This window comes from Trichechus manatus, unplaced genomic scaffold, assembly GCF_000243295.1.
Source record: "Trichechus manatus latirostris isolate Lorelei unplaced genomic scaffold, TriManLat1.0 scaffold00162, whole genome shotgun sequence".
Lineage (NCBI taxonomy): Eukaryota > Metazoa > Chordata > Mammalia > Sirenia > Trichechidae > Trichechus > Trichechus manatus.
Window position 1 is genome coordinate 1,752,283 of NW_004444098.1, and position 20,155 is coordinate 1,772,437.

The 20,155-nt window shown below is 38.1% G+C and overlaps 1 protein-coding gene across 3 annotated transcripts in view; it reads right to left on the reverse strand.

The window, feature by feature from the left end:
- Positions 1–19,182, reverse strand: part of GLRA2 (glycine receptor alpha 2) — a 213,545-nt gene extending 194,363 nt beyond the window's left edge. The window contains exons 1-2 of one of the 3 annotated variants that reach the window (XM_004386335.1): positions 18,739–19,182; positions 16,454–16,587 (exon numbers count right to left, since the gene is read on the reverse strand). In XM_004386335.1, coding sequence (XP_004386392.1) covers positions 16,454–16,587; positions 18,739–18,806 — 202 coding nt within the window. In that variant the 5' untranslated portion in view covers positions 18,807–19,182. Of the gene's footprint in view, positions 1–16,453; positions 16,588–17,653; positions 17,978–18,738 lie in introns of those variants that run through there. The other 2 variants (XM_004386336.1, XM_004386334.1) reach the window with 2 other exon arrangements.
- Positions 19,183–20,155: the final 973 nt, after the last annotated feature.

Sequence of the window (20,155 nt, forward strand, 5' to 3'; positions counted from 1 at the left end):
AGTATGGATTACACTTCAACATAAAGAAAAGAAAAATCCTCACTACTGGGCCAATAAGCAACATCAAGATAAGCGGAGAAAAGACTGAAGTTGTCAAGGATTTCATTTTACTTGGATCCACAATCAACGCCCATGGAAGCAGCAGTCAAGAAATCAAACGACATATTGCATTGGGCAAATCTGCCTCAAAGGAACTCTTTAAAGTGTTAAAAAGCAAAGATGTCACTTTAAGGACTGAGGTGCGTCTGACCCAAGCCATGGTGTTTTCAATCGCCTCATATGCATGTGAAAGCTGGACAATGAATAAAGAAGACTGAAGAAGAGTTAATGCCTTTGACTTATGTGTTGGTGAAGAGTATTGACTATACCATGGACTGCAAGGAGAACGAACAAATCTGTCTTGGAAGAAGTACAGCCAGAATGCTCCTTAGAAGCAACGATAGTGAGACTTCGTCTCGTGTACTTTAGACATGTTATCAGGAGGGACCAGTCCCTGGAGAAGGACATAATACTTGGTAGAGGGTCAGCAAAAAAGAGGAAGACCCTTGACAAGATGGATTGACGCACTGGCTGCAACAATGGGCTCAAGCACAACAACGATTATGAGGATGGCTCAGGACCGGGCAGTGTTTCGTTTTGTTGTACGTGGGATTGCTATGAGTTGGAACCGACTCGACCACACCTAACAACAATAACAACAAGGTGGCTTTAATAATTCCCCATCCCCTAATTTGTTCTCTTTATCTTCCTAAGACCCCATGATGAGGAACAGGAAGAAAAATGAAAAATTATGCTTGCTTATTTGGCAAACACTCTCAGAGAAAGCATGGGGGAGGAACTACTAATAATGAAGTTTTAAGAATATGGAAAACATCCTTTCCTCCAGACATTTAGGGATATTTCAAAAACATTTCTCTTTCTGCATCCATCTCCATCAAAAACAATCATTTCAATAATTTTTCCTGGGAATTTACATATCTAAGCGTATGAAGCATGATCATTTTTAAGTTGACCAACATGGAGTATATTTTAATACTGATAAATGAAGAAGTTGATCTTAAATCTACAAAAGATATTTAAGATAAACATTGCATAATTTCAATTTTTAAATGGAATTTTTTTTTAGTATGGCTTCAATTTTTTTTTAATTTTCATTTCAAGGAAGTGATGGGAAAAAATTCTCATCAAACATTTGAATGGAAGTTGCACAACCACAAGATTTATCCATCTTTGAAAGACGCCTGAAAGAGAAGATGGCAATCTAAAAAGAATTTCTTCATACAGGCATGAAACTTTATCATATCTTGCTGAAGAAAGGTTTCTAGTTTAAGGTTAAAAGTCACTTGTTAAATATGTATTTGTCACTCAGCGTTAGAGAATCATAAAGAGGAAAACAGAAGGTGATTATTAAATCAAGTGTTTTGCTGTACTAACTAATGTCTTTTCAATGTTTGTTTCTTCAAAACACCACTGTTTATTTATTCATGTAAATGAAGCAGGAGATGAATAGCCTGCAATAATATTCAAATTTGTAGAGTAATTCTCTTGTGGCATTGAATGCTAATGTTGACCATGTATCGAAATGAAAGTCACAGGTACTGAATACAGGGGCCTTCTCATGCTTATGAATATTATCATTCTAGCAGATAATTGTACTTTATATATATTTAGGTTTCCCATCATCCCCATTTATTTTCATGGCAAAAAAGTTTTTTTAGTTTTATGGGCTTTATCAAGGCCTCATTTCTCAAAGTGTATTCTATAAAACACCAGTTCCCTAGGATTTTACTCATTATAAGCAGTGTATGATAAAGAAGAATGGGCTGAGCTCCTGTGTAAAAAGGGTTTTGAAATATTTATTTATTCATTTGTTTACTTACTTATTTTTACTGCAGATTTTCTCAGAATTTTTAAATATGCTAATGGACATTGGAACTCTCTCAGAGGATATTGTACAGAACTTCCCATACTTGTTTTACATTTTAAACTTTATATCAGAGAACATTTCATGGGGCGCGTGTTTTGAGAAACATCTTTTATCAGATGCTGAACTGAAGAAACATGGTAGCTCCTTTTCCCAGTAGCAGCCTTCTGTATGTGAACTTTCTACCTTCAAACCAAAAGCAAGACTTGAGTTGTAAATGATGGTTTTCTTCAGTAACCCCCTCAGAAGTTTCCAGGGTCTTCCCAGTGAAGAATGGCAGTCCTTGAAATATTTTGGAGTTGAATGAGATATAGGCAACTGCAAAAAAAATCTGGATATAATTAATAACTTCCCAGAGGAGAGACCCATTCTCTAGAAAGATTGGATGCTTCCAAGCTCTTCCGTGAGTGAATCACTAATTTGCAAAAGGACATGTCCAACAATATTAATTTAGAGTATCAGGACCAGGGACTATTAAAGTTGGAAGGGGCATAGAGAGACATCTTGGTCAATGTTCTTTACTTTAAAGATGACAACAGTGAACCTCAGAAAGGTTAGGTCCCATGAGTCTCCGCTTAGATTTTTTTTCTCTTGTGGGAATTTCCCCTCATTTGGTCAGGAGAATATGGCTACATGATATCTTGGAGAAAATGCTATAGAGAAAGTATTATCCTTGAGATAAAAAACCAGTTGCCATCAAGTGAATTCCAACTTATGGCAACCCCAAGTGTTTCAGAGTAGAACTGTGCTCCACAGGGATTTCAATGGCTCTGATCTTTTGGAAGTAGATTACCAGGCCCTTCTTCCAAGACGTCTATGGGTGGATTCAAACTGCCAGTCTTTTGGTTAGTAATGGAGTGCTTAACCATTTGCACCACCCAGGGACTCCAAAACCAAACCAAACCAGTTGCTGTGGAGTGGACTCTGATTCATGGCAACCCCATTTGTGTCAGAGTAGAACTATGCTCCATAAGATTTTCAATCGCTGATTTTTCAGAAGTAGATCACCAGACCTTTCTTCTGAGCTGCCTCTGGGTGGATTCAAACTGTCAACTTTTTGATTAGTAGCTGTTATGGATTGAACTGTGTCCCCCCAAAATGTGTTATAAATTCTAACTTCTATGCCTGTGGTTATAATCCCATTTGGGAATGGGTTGTCTTTGTTATGTTAATGAGAAGATTAGTGTAGGGTATATCTTGAGTCAATCTCTTTTGAGATATAAAAGAGATTAAAAGCAAGCTAGCAAGCAGAGACGGGAAGAGAGATGCCAAGCCAAGCCACATGAAGATCACCCAGGAGCAGAAGTTCAGAAGAGACAAAGACCTTCCTCCAGAGCCAACAGAGGGAGAAAATCTTCCTTCCCCTAGAGCCAGCACCCTGATTACGTACTTCTAGCCTCCTAAACTGTGAGAATATAAATTTCTGCTTGTTAAAGCCACCTACTTGTGGTATTTCTGTTATAGCAGCACTGGATAACTAAGACAGTAGCCTAGTGCTTAACTGTTTGGGCCACCCAGGGACTCTATCCTTCAGATACAAGGCAAAAACTTCTCTTTCTAATACTATAGTCCTTAAACTTTAGGAAATAATGAAGTTGTTAAAATGAAGATTCCAAGGTCCCATCCTCCAGAGATTCTGGAGAGGTAGAGCTAAAGAGAGGTGGGGCCCAGGTATGTGTATGTTAAAAATATAACCCTCAGGTAACTCTGAAGCAGGTGTTGTGGAAAACATGGTTTGAGAAACACATCTGGTTGGTTGCTAGTTGGTTTTAGTGTTAAATCCCATGTCCTTTGATTTGGCGTACTCCATACAAAGTAGAACATAAGAAATCCATAATGAGCATTGCACAGTATATTTATAAATTATCCTGAATCTGATCATTAACCTGACTTGTTACAGTGTGGTTTGCCAAATGTGAGGTTCACTCTTCAGACACTTTGAGGTTCAGAGCTAAATATACAGATCCCCTTGGTTTCTGGATATATTTATTTTATTTTATTTTTTGGCAAAGAATGCTTTTTTCTAAGAGAAATCCTGATAAAAGAGATTTTGACTACCTTGTTGGACATGAAGTGGTTCTTAGAAATCAACATCTTGAAGTATTTAAACGTAAATAAATCAGAAACAAAAAACAAAAAAAAAAAAAAATAACAAACCAGTTGCCATTGAGTTGATTCCGACTCATAGCAACCCTATAGGATAGAGTGAACTTTCCCACAGGGTTTCCAAGGAGCGGCTGGTGGAAGACAGATTATATTCTCTTTTATGTACACCTGGGTTTTAAAAATGAAAGAAAAATTGTGTGGTTAGGTGGTTCTGAGATTTTCCTAAAGTAGCAGAATTTCCATGAGAAGTAACTGTATTTCAGGTGCCAGTAATCAAACCAGCCAAGGGGTGAAAAACAAGCAACTGTTCCTTGGACTTGCCATTTCCTCGAAACACATACTGTTCTGCTCCCAATCTTCATGCTTTTCTAACCCTCCACCTAGTTTTTTCTTCTTCTTATACTCCTCCTCCAGCTCCTTTAGAACAAGAGAGTACAGAGGGGAAGAATCTATCTCAGAAATACTGCCCCCAAAGAGACTTGGCACTAAGTGTTGTGTTCAAATCTAAGCCTACAGCACATCCCAGTTGGGGGAGGCTGGAGGTGATTACTGCGGAGACAAGCACATCAGTATTAGCAAACCTATTCAATCACACGGAAAGGAAATGATATTATTTTCATATATTTCACTGGAAGATGGATCTCTCCTCTCTTTCTCTCACACACACACATATCCAAAAAATAGCCCTTTCTCATTTCCCTTCTCTTCCCAGACAGATAAAGGAAGGCTTATTGATCTTGTCATCAGTTTTGGAGACGTCTACTTGCCCACCTGAATGTTGAGGGGTGACTTTACTCGTAAGTTGACATTTGTGCCGGCTGTCTTTCATTTGCCCTCCAGAGTCACTCTCTTTTCTGTTCTTCTCTGTGCCTTGGAAGGCTGACCTTCAAGTTGTGCCTCAGTGGCTCCCTTCCCCTCTGACTTCCAGTTGGGTTTGGCCAATAAGAGGCTCTCAGAGGAGAATGGAAAGCAGGAAGAGAGTGAGGTCAGGATATGTCTTCCCTGGCTTTCTCCCAGCTAAGACAGCACAGAAGGAGCCCTGGTGGTGTAACAGTTAAGCACTTGGCTGCCAACTAAAAGGTCAGTGGTTTGAACCCACCAAGTGGCTCCGCGGGAGAAAGATCTGATGATCTGCTCCTGTAAAGATTACAACCAAGAAAACCCTATGGACAGTTCTACTCTGTCACATGGGGTCACTATGAGCAGGAATTGACTCAATGGCATCCAACAACAGGACAGCACAGATTGACTGCCTTGTTCCACGGACCCCATAAGGTAGCCTCTCTATGCAGTCACCTTCTCTAGGTTCTGGTACCCACTCGTTTCTTTGCCTCTTCTTGTCTATTGTCCATAGTCCTAGAGTACTACACTGTCCTGTTTAGAGACTGGTTTTTCTACAGCCCCTTATACCCAGTAGGAGTGTGTCATCTCTTTCCTACAAAGTTTCTGGATGCTACAGAATTCAAATTCTGAATTATAATCTGATTTTTACTGAAGTGAGATAGTAGTGCTAAGGACTGACACTTTAAAAAAGCTTAAATGTCTGTTTACCACTGTATACTTATTACCTAACATGGTGCCTGACATAGAGTAACTGCTCACTATCTATTAAAACAATGAACAAATAGACTGTGTGTTTAGACTCAAATACAAAGCTGTACAACCTTTACAAATAATTTCTTGTGCCTACATATGTGCTCCCTTGCCACAAATGTATTCTATAGCTTTTACAATGCACGCACAAGTGTGGCTTTTTTTTTCTCTCAAGAAAACATGACCCTCGCCCACTCAAAAAAAAAAAAAAGAAATAGAAAAGAAAAAAAAGCATTCTCCAGTCACAGACTTGATCATTGTCTATTAACTTTCCATATTTTCACTCAATCCAGGATTTTCATTTGTGATCTTGGGTGACCGTGTTCATAAAACAGAGCCACTATTTGGTCCACTCATATTCAGAGGGAGACGGTGCTTATGCAAGCCAGGACATGAGTCAGAGGGGGTCCAGCTTCTCTTTCTTGTACTTGCCCCATGATTACACTTGGTGGTGTAGTCAGACTAGGGTACTCTAGTGACTTTGTTCTTAAATGTCCTGCACACTTAGGAATACCACTCAGAGATCTATGCCTTTTGCTTATATTCTTCCTTTAGTGGCTTTCACGTGGCTAAAAGTGCCTGAATCAGTCACAAGTGTCCAGAGTAGCCCTCTCAAGAAGAAAGTCAATGAGCAAATGCTGCATGTCACAGTCAGGACAGCATCTTAGGAGTTCTCTCCAAGGAGAGCCCGGAATGTTTCCAAAGACCTTGTTATAAGGCTTGGTCAACCATGTTTCCACTTTTAAGACCATATTCCAGAAGCGTCTGACCTAACACAACAAGAAAATATCCAGCACCACCAAAAACAAACCAATAACTATTTTTTTACACTCTAAACTTGGATATTATAATATCCAACATTAGATACTGAGATACCCTGATATTGATGCCATCCATTATCCCTTTCTTAAAATGAAGTCTCAGATTATAAGCAAAATGGACTGAACTGCCCTTCAGCCTGGGGAGGAGCAGTTAGCTCTGTAGAACTCAGGATAAAATGTTTAGGCTCTTTCCATAATGAAAATTAAGGGTATGAGGTCACCCAGAGTCAACCAAGGGAGCAATATAATAATTTTTCAAAGACTAAATTGTGGACTTCCATTTCCAGTGCTCTTAACCTGCCATGTTATAGGGGCCAAATGCTCTCTTTAAAATACTTATTCTAAAATAGGAAATCAATTCAGCACTGTTGTGCAGTGACCCCTGCAACTGCAGTACCTGGACAAGAAAATACGTCAGAAATGACAGTCACATTATATTCAGTTAAATTCAGCGTCCTTCTTTCTAGCACCAGGTGAAATTGGTTGTATGTCTTTTACTCAGTTCATACAAAAATTGAGTACAAGAAAATAATTGGGGATGGGATGTGAATGGATACAGATGATTCTTTCCCACAAATGCCTCCCTCTTTGCTTCATATTTAGAAATGTGAAATATCTTTTTCAGGTTGCAAAACTTCTCAATGAACTAATGAAAGGAAAACCAGCTGACACACAAGGCACAATTTGGTTACTCTGGTAGGACTCTAGGATACTAGAATTTCTCTGACTTTTTTTTTCATTGAAAAAACAACAACTTATGAAGACCCAACCACCATGACAAGTAAACTTTGACAATACACAGTAGATGTTAGCTATAAAAGAGAAGTGGGGGAATAATAATAATACTACAAATTATTTGTAATAATCGTGTTATGGATTGACTTGTGTCCCCCAAAAATGTGTGTCAACTTGGCTAGGCCATGATTCCAGTATTGTGTGGTTGTCCTCCATTTTGTGATCTGATGTAATTTTCCTTTGTGTTGTAAACCCTAACCTCTATGACATTAATGGAAGCCCTGGTGGTGCAGTGGTTAAGAGCTTCGTTGCTAACCAAAAGGTCAGCAGTTCGAATCCACCAGCCACTCCTTGGAAGCCCTATGGGGCAGTTCTACTCTGTCCTATAGGGTCGCTATGAGTTAATGAGGCAAGATTAGAAGCAGTTATGTTAATGAGGCAGGACACAATCTACAGGATTAGGTTGTTTCTTGAGTCGATCCCTTTTGAGATATAAAAGAGAGAAGCAAGCAGAAAGAAGAGGATCCCCTACCACCAAGAAAGAAGAGCCGGGAACAAAGCACGTCCTTTGGACCTGGGGTCCCTGCACTGAGAAGCTTCTAGACAAGGGGAAGATGGATGACAAGGACCTTCCCCCAGAGCCAACAGAGAGAGAAAGCTTTCTCCTGGAGCTGGCACCCTAAATTCGGACTTCTAGCCTCCTAGACTGTGAAAGAATAAATTTCTGTTTAAAGCCATCCATTTGTGGTATTTCTGTTATAGCAGCACTAGATAACTAAGACATACCGTCATGGCTGATGACAAGTCATTCACATACATGATCTCATTTGATCCTCAGAACAACCCAAATGAGACGGGTAAAGGCAGAAGAGAAACTGAGGCCTGAAAAGGTGAAAGTACCTTCTCTCAAGAGCAGCTGAGCCAGGATATGAACCTGGGTCTTCTGGATCCAAGTCCAGGGTTCTTTCCATTATACTAGTCTGTCACCATGAAATGGAAGACATACTGACAAACTTATTGGAACGTGTTTTGCCAGAGAGCATTAAAATGCTGTTGATGCCTCCTCCTTCTTGATGTCACCTCAAACGCATGACACTCCCTTTGTGGGCCCGTAGTAGGACCTCACATATACAAATGTATTGATTGATGGCCATACAGTACACAAAAACAAAAAATAAATTGCAGCACAGCCAGTGGACTTGGAATGTTTAAAAAGTTTCATTAAAATCATCCCTGAACAAAACTGTCACATATAAATTACTCTTTATAAATTATCATTTGTTACCCCTAGCATTTCCTTTATGTAACCCTTTTATTCCTTTTTATCTCTAATTGTCTTACTCTAAAATGCCTAGTGTCCTCATGTTCTCCCCCAACTCCAGACTAGGACAAAATACTCTCATTCGCACTATGGAGTAAATGACTGATTAGGCTTAATCTGTTTTCCATCCAAAGTTCATGTGGTTTTAATTTTAGCCGTTGTAGTAGCAAGCTGGGCTGGGGAAGTATACTGGGCAGAGGATTTCAAGCAGGCTTTTTGAGTAGCCTTGAAATCAGGCCACATGTGTGTTTCTGCACTTACAATAAGGGTGACTCTGACTCTAATCTGCAACCATGGACTATGCTTCCTAAAATAGGATCCTGGACTCTGTTGTTGCTATGTGCCATCAAGTCGGTTCCAACTCCTAGCGACCCTATGTACAACAGAACAAAACACTGCCCGGTCCTGCACCATCCTCACAATCGTTGCTCTGCTTGAGCCCATTGTTGCAGCCACTGTGTCAATCTATCTTGTTGAGGGTCTTCCTCTTTTTTGCTGACCCTGTACTTAACCAAGCATGATGTCCTTCTCCAGGGACTGATCCCCCCAATAACATGTCCAAAGTACGTGAGATGAAGTCTCCATATACTTAACAATTAACCCCCCTTTTGAATTGAGGATCCATGTAATGATCAACATTCAAGAGGCATGCAGAGAAAAGTAATTCTCTCTCTTACCTGTGTCCTACTGCCATCTAGTCCCCCTTCATAGAGACAACCAATGTTTCCAGTTTCTTGTGTATTTTTCAGGGATACTTTATGTATATACAAACACAGTATATGTATATATACAAACACACTATGTGTGCATATTCCCCCATATATATGCTTTGGAAGGTGCACATATGAATATCCTATATGTACTTTGTTAGATGGTTTCTAAAAGAAATCCATTCTTCCTTTTGGTCATAGATTTCTGGTTCCCTCTTTTTCTTCTTTCTTAGTTGTCCTCTAATTTCTTCAATGAATGGTCCTCACTGATAGCTACAGCCCATGTCTTCAGTCAAAAAGAATTTTTCCCTAATGAGAATATCAACTGTCTTGCAATTGAGCTCCATTCTAGGACAGTTGAAATCACTGCTGTTTCCATAACTAAAAAAAGAACATACTAAAAACTCATACACTGTTTATATCTTTAATTTTTTTTTTTTACAATTGACAGCTTATACTCATGCTTGGTACTTATATTATAGACACCTGAAAACCTATTTTTCTGCATACTTTCTAAGAATGACTTTCACATGTTTCAATGTGGGCTTAGTTCCATTAGGGCTTTTTGTCATCTCAGCAGTTAAGGGGTGTAATTCAGTTGATTAATTCAGAGGGAGCTAGGGCTAAGGGAGACTAGGGCTTCCCCTTTCAGGTGCTGAAGGCTTCTGCTACTTTCTGCACTCAAGTCTAATGCTTCTGATGCTTGCAAGCATTCTGCTCCTCTTTCTCAGGATTCATAGTAATATCTGATGCCCACATCCACCAGGGTGGTCGAAGAAATGACCATGCTGGGGCTGCATTGTCACTAACAGAGAAACACCATTTCCAAGTGTCCCTGCTGGACATTGGTGCTCAAGCCACCCCTTACAGAGGGTGGTATTATATGAACTTGAGCTCCACTGGTCTATAGATGAGAGAGTTTCCAAGGAGTGAGACCTGAAGATCACTGGTTTCTTGGAAGTGGATCTAGTTCTACTTATATCTGAAACCCTTCTTGAGCTACTAACTCCTAGGAAATTGCAGGAAGCCATATTGCATACAAATGTAAGCTTTAATGTCACATAGCACACTTTCAACCTTAGATCTCTAGATGTGAAAAAAAATAATGTGCATGGCATGTACAAAGAAGTGGAGTGAGTAATTATCTATTAAAGATTCTATCCCCCCAAGATGTTATGGTGAAATGTATTTATTCACACTGGGAAGAAATTCAGTATATAACTCTAAGCTGATTTTATTTTCAAAGAAAATTTCATTAAAATAGATAAAGGCTTTGTTTCAAAGAGAGAGAAAAAGAACTGATGCATTTTGCCCACGTTCGAGCATTTCATTTTACTTCTTTAAAAGCTTAATGCTTCAGGTGGCATTTTCAAGATACAATAATACTGACAAAGAGATATCTGATAGGATGAAGGAATGACACCATGATAAATCAACTGGACACTAGACAGATCACCCAAGTGGGGAAAGAGGCTCCTCTGGTGACGTAGAATCAACATTTACCATGGTTTCAGAGCCAGGTAATTGTGAATGGACATAGCTTGTATTTTTGTCTGACTGAAGGATTTCTAAAATGTATGTTTTGACAAGATCTGACCCAAGTCTCTATGGATCTTATACATGGAATGCAATCGGCAACTCTGAGTCATGACTTTGTTTATACACTGGTGCTTCAGCACATCAGAAATGCTATTTTTTCCTATAGTTTCTAAGAATGGCTCTCAATTATAAAGCCTAAGTCTGAATCATTCCTGGCTCCTTTTTCTGGCTTACATCTATCTTCCTTCTATATATGCCTGTTATGACATCTTTCTGAGCCCATCGGGAATAGAGAATAGACATGCAATATTTTATTGACTTGAAAGTATGCGGGAAAATTTCTTCTAATAAGAAAAATTATGCATATCATTTCTTTTTATCATGCCAATTCATGGCCACAAGGAAAACACAGAAATATTCTAATGTTTAATAGGACTTCTAGAAAAACCATTCCCTTATCTCAATGGCCCATATTTGATTCTTTTCATTCTTGTGGCCAAATCTTGCTCTTCTGTTTTCTTTCTGATGATAATCACTATTATTGTTGTCATTGTCATCATCATCATCATCATCATCTTTACTGTAATCATAATCCATTTGTTTTTCGGCACTTCCAAGGAGCTTGTCACCCTTCTAGATGTAATCACATGTCCTGATCACGCTTCATTTCTACATACTGTATAAACTTCCTCATCGATACATCGCTAATCAACCACAGTAAATACTATAGTGTTCTTCCTAGCTCCCTCACTGTTTCAAGTTCTCTAATATCTCTTTTATTATTATTTTTTTCTCTTCGGATCAGCTAACATCCCCTTTGCTTACCACCGTGACCACTGGATGATCACTCAAGTGTTCTCCCCACTCAAGTTCTACTGAAACTACTTAGACAAAGAGGTAATCTTCATAATTGATCTGTATTTTCCTCTTTCTTGTCTTTGTCCCTTCTTTCCTCATTCTAGAGAAAAAGATGACTTATTTTCCTACACTACTATTTCCGGGTAATCCTCATGACATCCTTCAGAGCCAAGAAGTCTAAAAGCTCAAACATAGACCTAGTTCCTGACACACAGAACATCACTTTGAGGTGCTCGACAACCTCTCCAGTAACAGCCTGACAGGGATGGGGTCCTACTCCACACTCCAGTTTCTAATTGCAGAACATCCCTTGTGAGTCCTTAAGTCCTTATCCTCTCTTTCTACTTCCCGTCAAGTTTAGCTTGGGTTTTCTTTGGGCAAGACATTTTATGTGATTGGAACAACATTCCTTGCTAATTCCAAATGAATATTGATTTCATTACTAATCAAACACTATTGTTTGGGAAAAAAATCTATTTATGAAAGGGGCTTATATTGGCTCCTTTTAAAGCTTGCTTTTCTTATCACTTTGAAAGATAATGGATGTTATCTTTCTCACAGAGGAAATAAAAGAATGACAACATTAAAGTTTAGAAGGTAAGTAGCTTTAAGTTAAGATTGCCACTAACCATGAAAAATCATTCAAAAACATCAATCAAGAATAAAAGAGAGAGAAGAATGGGTCCTGTACAGGATAGCAGGATATTACTATCTATGATAATACCATCATTTTATGTTTTCTGAGTCATTATACAACAGCTTTTTAAAAATCCAAAATTGTTGTTGTGTACTATTGAGTTGATTCTGTCCCATAGCGACCCTATAGGACAGAGCAGAATCTGCCCCAGGGGGTTTCCTAGACTGAAATCATTACGGGAGCAGATCACCAGGTCTTTTTTCCCTCAGAGCATCTGGTGGATTCGGACTGCTGACGTTTCTGTTAGCAGCAGAGTGCTTAACCGTTTTGCCATCGGGATTCCTTAAATCCAAAATAGGAATATGTAATCTTAATAGACTATTATTTGAACTTTTTTTTTCTTTCTTCTACTTAAAAAAGGGTATTAATCTGAATTGCTTAATTGGAAACCAATATAATTTTGCCCATTTAAGAGCCCCTAAAGGGTTCCATACTTTTATAAGTATATTAAATCTCATTTAAAAATAGTCTTCTGATTATCATGTTATGCTGAAGGTTCTGACCCATGTGATTCACAAAACTTTAAGTTGATATAAATAAATGTATACTCTCATAGAAAACATATAGTTTTGGAAAAGATGACAGAGAGGGACTTCAGGATGGAGGGGGCCTTACACGGGCGGTGCGGGGGGGGGGGAACCTGTTTCCCTTCCATTCCCTTCTCTGCACAAAGAGACCATTGTGTAACGAGTTAATGGTTTTCGTCTATGACACACACTCTCTATTCTTCCTCCCGAGAAGAACTGGAGCACATTTTCCCTCTCAGTAACGCTTTAGACAAATTAGAGGCTTCTCCTGGTTCCTTCCTTCACCAGGGCAGGAAAGAGAGTCTCCAGGGGAAGGAAAACTGGAGATTTGCCTTTGTCCTCTGGGCAGAGTTTGTACCTACCCATTTTCAAACCAGACGTTCACTCTTGTTCTGCATGGTAGCAAGAAAAGATGGTTCAAGTAAAAACCAGAAGTCTGGTGGTCTTTTTAAAGCACTTACATAGCATTTCCCTCAACTGCATTCGTTTTTCTGATGGGGTAGCATTTTCTTGTTCAAGGCAAGCAGAGTTAATGAGAAGCAAATAACCTAGTGTGGTTAGATACACTTGTTTCATACAGATCTAACTCCAAAGTCAAATTGCTCACCTTCACCAGTTCCTCTCTGAGCCCAGTTTTCTTCCCTACTCACTCATCCCTAAAGCAGTACTTGTAATCTAAGCCTCAGTGCATATTTGAAATCACTTGACTGTTCCAGATGAGGTGTGGATCAGGGACAGACAGGGAAAATAGAACAAATTTGAGGAAGAAAACTGTCTCAGTTTTCAAATTGTGTTCTTGGCTATTGTTTGCCTATAAGTTAAATTTTCTCTGGATTCTCCAAATGTAGTCTCAATAATAGCCCTATTGCCAGTCACTTACGTATATATAGAAGTGGGTCCTGGGAAACATGAGGACATTGTCCTCTTAGATTATGACTAAACCTAAGCAACAAGGCTAATTGGAGGATAAGGGAATAATTATATTAGAGGGTAAGCACATTTATCTCTCCCTTAGCCCATGATTCAATTCAACAAACATTTATTGAGCACCTCTGATGTTCCAAACATTTGGATCAGGAGTTGGGAATAAGTATATGATAAGGCACCTCCCTGCCCTCTCAGACTGAGCATGGGCCTATAAAACAGAAATATGCAAAAGTACCATATTAGACATAAAAAGTTCCATGGGAGCACCATGAGCGATAATAATTTTAATCTAAACTAATGAGGAATGTTTTACATCCAGGAAAAGCTATGCTTCTCAGAGTGAAGAGAATTGTGTGAAATGTTAAGTAATTGATCTGATATAAATAGCCTATGTAATAAAAGTTTATCAAAGAGTAACAATATTCCTTGAAGTGGAGAGTTAAAGGAGAGGCAGGCAGAACTCAGTGAAGTTCATTAATGTTAGAGTCTTAAGTGGTGTTAGCCTGTTTTCCTTTTATAAGTCATTAAAACATCCTGGACTCAGGTCTTTAAATAGTGGATGGATCTCAAAAACATGGCCATGCTTTGCCAAACCTAATGTTCTTCTCATTCATTTTTCCTTTAGAACCATGAGATATGTCATTTCCAAAGGGTGGCATTCCCGGAAGAACCAGAAAAAAAAATGTGTAGAAATGATGGTTTATTCTATGTGGTCACTTAAAATAGCAATGGCAACACGGTGTTTGTTTTATTACCCTTTTCGCTCTTCTGATCTTTTAAAAAATTCTTTCCAGAAAAGAGAGAGTAATAGTTGCTATTAAACAGGTGCTCATAAACTTGAAACAGTTTGCCGTCTGTGGAAATCTAAATCCTACTCAACCTTCAAGTCACGGTTTAAATGCCCCCTCTCCATGAATCAAAACCAAAAACCAAACCCATTGCCATCGAGTCCTTTCCGACTCATAGTGACCCTATAGCAAACCCTATAGGTCAGAGTGGAACTGTCCCATAAGGTTTCCAAGGCTGTAAATCTTTACGGAAGCAGACTGCCACATGGTGGATTCAAACTGCGGAGCTTTCAGTTAGCAGATGAGTGCTTAACCCCTGCACCACTGGGGCTCCTTTTTCCATGAATAGCTTAATAAGAAATCATCTCTCCATTTGTTGGAATCCTGTAGCATTTTATCTGTACTTCTTCATGGTACTTAACAATTTCTATCTAATATTTTAAGTATTCATGTAACATCTACTCTCCCCACTGAAATTTTTGATGGTAGCATTCAAACCTGCTTCATCTCTCATTTTCCAAATTGCCCAGCGTCGTTAGTATTTTGCATATAGCCTAGACTCAAAAGCTGTTGAGTGACTGAATAACTGTATGAATGAGCAGTCCCGTTGAAAGTTGATTCTTCTCTTCTTACTCATAAAATTTTATTTCCACTCTTGACTTTCAAAGCAATGAGCACAAACTTAATATGAAATGGGATGAAGATGAAGATTTCTTTTCAGGAAAATTGAACTCTGAACTTAGCTCAGTTGTCTCTTTTGGAAATAGTCTCTAAATCAAAAATACTTGTTTTGCCAACATTCTGACTTACTTCTTTATGAAATGTGCCCAAAGCTGGGTATATTCAGAGGTGTAGCATTTAAAGAAAAAATGAATTTAAAATTTAGTTTTCATGCTCATATTTACCAATAATGAAAATTAATCAAAACTCAAGGAAAGCAATGCAATTAAATTGCTAATAAGCAAAACCAAGGCAATGCAGGAATTGGTACGTAATATCTAGAATATAGGTTTCTCTTTTTATAACATATTATAAACCCTTCACAATGCATTATGTTAAATTAAATGAGAAAATAAAAGAAAATTGTCATTTAAAATGTATCTTCAAAAATTAAAGCATCATAAAATAATTCAATCATTAATAGTTAGTTCCTATAAAATTTTTTCTAATGAATAACTTTCATCATAAAAATAAACCAAGTAAATAAAAACGTAATTTTCACAGACTATTAACTTATCATTGTAATGTTAAACAAACAAAACCCCTAAATTTTTTGGTTTGCTTCTAATTGAACAAAGAAAGTCTCCACCATGTTTGACACATGCACTTTACATTCTATAATCTTTGTTAATGATTTCAGATAAACAATTAGAATGTTTAAACAAGAGAAAAATCAAAAAGTTCTGATGTATTAAATTAGAGCCTCTTTTTTTTAAAACCACGTTTAAAAATGAGAGAGGCCAGAAAGTATGTAAAATGGCATGCTTTACACTGAGATTGAAACTTTACTTTGTATGCAAATATTTACAACCAGTTGTGTAGCCACTGAAATGCGAATGAATCCTGGTACATATTCATGCAAATTAAGTCCATCATTTGCTCTGGTATTCATCTCCAGCCACACTTCCACTCAAGATAAAATAGGAACTGTGGCAATAATCTCTGACACTAGTTTTCTTTGTGGAATAGAACACAAACAAAGAAAGTTTTCAAACCTATCAAGCAGCAAGTCAAATTTAAGCTATTTAAATCAGTGACTATTTCGGAAGAATGCCAAAATAAAATGAATACTGTACTCGCCATTTTCATTTTATAGTAAAAATCCCTGAAAACTTCTTTTCAGAGTAAATTATTCAAACATCTAGAAGATTCCCCAAAGGCTTAACATAAGTTTAAGTGGAACCTACCTTTAAAATTTGGCCTGATTCTTGCATCGTATCCTGATGTCCTCCCCATTAATTTGTCCAAGAAATCTGAAGGAGATAGGGTCTGCGAAGCTTGTTTTCCAGACCTGGAGTCATGGTCTTTACAGAGAGCCGTCCTAAACACATCATTAACTCTTTTAGCAACAATTCCATTTTCATCACCCTGAGATCTAGGGCACACATAATATTTAACATCAAGCTTTGGTAAATATATTTGAAATATTAATAAAAAGAAAAAAATACAAACTCTTTGGTCAGCTTCTGAACTTGTACATGTTCTAAAGTAAACTTTAAAAGATGAGAGGTATAAACCCTGAGTCATAGCTCCTAAGTTTCCAAAACTTTAGCCATAAAAGGTTTAAGATGAAACAATGTGCATAATTTTAGGTTGTTGATTTTGTGAACATATAGTTAAAGCTATTTCTTTCTAGAGTCACAATGAAGTGAAGTGATAATTTTTAAAATTCCGTGTGATTTTCTTAAATTCATTTCCCCACGACTTTGTAAAAATTGTTCTAGCATTTCAGCACTAAATATAAACCTCCACTTTTTATAAGAAATAATAAAATGGACAGAGCAAAGCAAATAGTGCGACTAATTATTCCATTGCTTTTCTCACCTGCTAGATTCTATTCTAGCTATCAACTATTAATAATTTCCAGCGTATTGTCTAAAAGAGAATCTTCACTTGAAATTTTAACTCTATTCTAAAATAGGTCAACAATGAGCATGTCTGTTTGCTTCTATTATTTTATCAGTTGTTATTTATGTATGGATATTTAAATCATCGGCTCTCCAGTCAAGTATTCATGAAAAAGCACTTCAAACCCATTTTGTCCTTTCCATTTTCAGAAACACTAAAAGTTGATTGGAAAAATTCTCATGTTTTTATTTTCTTGTTAAAAGTAATAAAGGGCTTATAGAAAGAACATGTTTGATTTGTAGTGAAATAAATTCTTTCACAATACATAGTGGTTGACTGAATCCTGATTTCTTCCCCAAAGTATACATTTTACAATCTTTGTTTTCAGTAGTTTAACAAATCATCTTGTTGATTCTATCATGAAGAAAAGACCAAATTCTTGCCAGTTTTTCAAATAAGTGACATCAAATATAAGTGCTAAGATCGTATAAACATTTAGTAGGGGTTAAAAATTGATACATTCACCCAGAAATACTCACATTCCTATATGCAGATTCATCTGATTAATCAAGTATTATTTGATTATGATGGTAGTGGTGGGAAGAGGGTGAAGATGATGATGATGATGATTCTAATAAAACTCAGCCTACAATTTTTCTTAATCATAGTAGGAGGTGTGACCCTGAAAGGAACATAGTGGGTTTTCCCAGTACTCATAGCATTATTGCTATATGTGCCATTTCTCTTGGTTCTGTGACAAAACACAACAAAATTTGATGAAAATTAAATGGAGAGTGCTACACTTGGTTGTATGAGCATCTCCTATCTCTGTCTGTCTTAGAGTCTCTGCCATTAGGATGGCTACTTCACTTACTAGCAATAATCTCATATGTTGTAGTATCAATTGATATGACAATTTTTAAATTATGTAGAAAATGCAAGCATGCAAATAATAATTTCTCACTTATTTTAATTACACATAATTTCTCATACATACATAAATAAAAAGATGTCATATTAATTAAATATTGGTAGGCAATTAATTTCCAAATATACTGAAAAGTATAATATAGTGGTAAAAAGAGGTTTAATTTTTTTGACATTTCAAGAAAATGCTTGGATTGTATTCCCCATAGTAGACTTCCAGCTGCTGAAATATTATAGGAGACCCAAGTTGGCTAAGAATTAAGATTCCTTTATATTTTACATACGATGACCTACTCTTGGCAAATTAATCCAATCACTTCCGCTATATGAAAAACATTGCATCCAATAATCCCTATAAATGACTTCCAGAAGAATTTGAAAGAAAAAAAATTACCCTTATACAGAGATGTAAAGAGCATGCAACTCATCATACTAGCTTAATTTCACATTGGCTGTGAAAATGTGTGTTGAAATGCATAGCGTGAGACCATGCATCATAAAACTTGCTTTTGTGAAAATTTACCACCCTCCTACCATAATTAAGCTTTTAAAACAAACAAAAGATATCTAACTCTCCTTTATCAAATTAAAATAATATGATACAAGTCATCAAAAAATAGATAACAATTATACGATATGTTCTCTTTAAAACAGTTTTCATGTGGAAAATATCAGCATGCAAAGTCGTTTCACCTACCTGAAGTGGTTTGTCTCTAAAAAAAAAGCAAACAAGGCTGTCCAAATGTTCACTAGCTGCCGGTTCATTCCTGTTTCTGTGATGCTTGTGGAAAATATCCCAGAAATGATTCCAGAAAGAAGCTAGGACAAAGTATCTATTTATTGTCCAGATTCAAAATCTGGCAGGAATCTAATTTCCTTGAAAACCAAAAAGAGATTCGGGTTTGTACAGTTTACCGAGAAAAAACAAAAAGTGCCAGTCCTGGGCATCATGGTCAGGTCAAACCGAGGCTCAGGACCATCAGTTAGCCCAGGAAAGACAAAGCCTCAGAACTGGTGAATCCCCCAGCTGCTTTTCCCGAATAATAAAAATGCTGCTACCTTCATCGCATCACCATGCAAAGGGGGCTGGTGACAATGCCATGCTGGCTTTTGTTTTATATCCTTTCTATTTGGCAAAGCCCTTCCCTCTAGAAAATGTTCTCTTTTTGGAGGAAGTTGTAAATGAGGGAGAAGAAAGGACTCTGCGCGCTGGAGTGGGTGGGGGGAAGAGGAGAAAATTGCTGAGATCCTGTGCTGGAATGAGGGCTACAGAAAGAGACGGAGACGTGATCCTATCCAGCCTATAAATTCAGCACTCGGACAGCTCCTAGCTCTGAAGTGCGCATGTTTCCTTTTCAGTCGGATTGGGGCGGGGGTCGGGGAGAGACATTCAAGAGGGGACGTGCCTGCTGTTCAGTCAAAGGCAAAGAGTGACTGGCCATTCTGAAGGGGGTACGATGACAAGAGAGAGTAGAGGCCGGGGGAGGGGGCGGGCCGGAGAGGGCGAGGGAGGTTGGGGTCTGAGCTTCTAGAAATGCGAGTCTGTTGGTGGATGGGTGGGACAGGAGTTTGAAACAGAAAAGAAACGGGAATAAGGTCTAGGCGTGGGAAAAGGAAATTGGGGGAATTTACAACAGAGAACAAGATCCGGAGTGCTGAAATTATAATAGGGGAGTGGGTAGTCCTCTGCTTGCCAGTGGAAGCCAGAGGCAAAAGAGGGGTCCTGTGCTGAAGAGGAGGGGGCATTTCCTTGGCTTAGAGAAGCCTGTGTGCAGATAAAAGTTCGTGAGGATCGATCATTTAATTTAAAAGCCCTTTATGTCTTCCTCGCCTTCCGAGCGTTTAAGTTTGATTTTGGCCGCCTGTTCCCAAAGGATCCCTCTACTCTATACTAGGGAAAGCCCCTTCCACCGTGCTTTCTTCAGTGGCTCAAAACCCTTGGGCATCCTCTTCCAGTTACAGATTTGTAGAGGAAGAAAGGCAATGGGCCAGCAGGGGGCAGTAGCAATCTTTCTCTGCCCTGGTTAAAGGTTAGAACAGGGCTCCATGTTAGAAATGGACAAGGAAGGTTGAGACTATGGGTTGAGTTTCATCTGCCCACTCTAGCTGTTAAT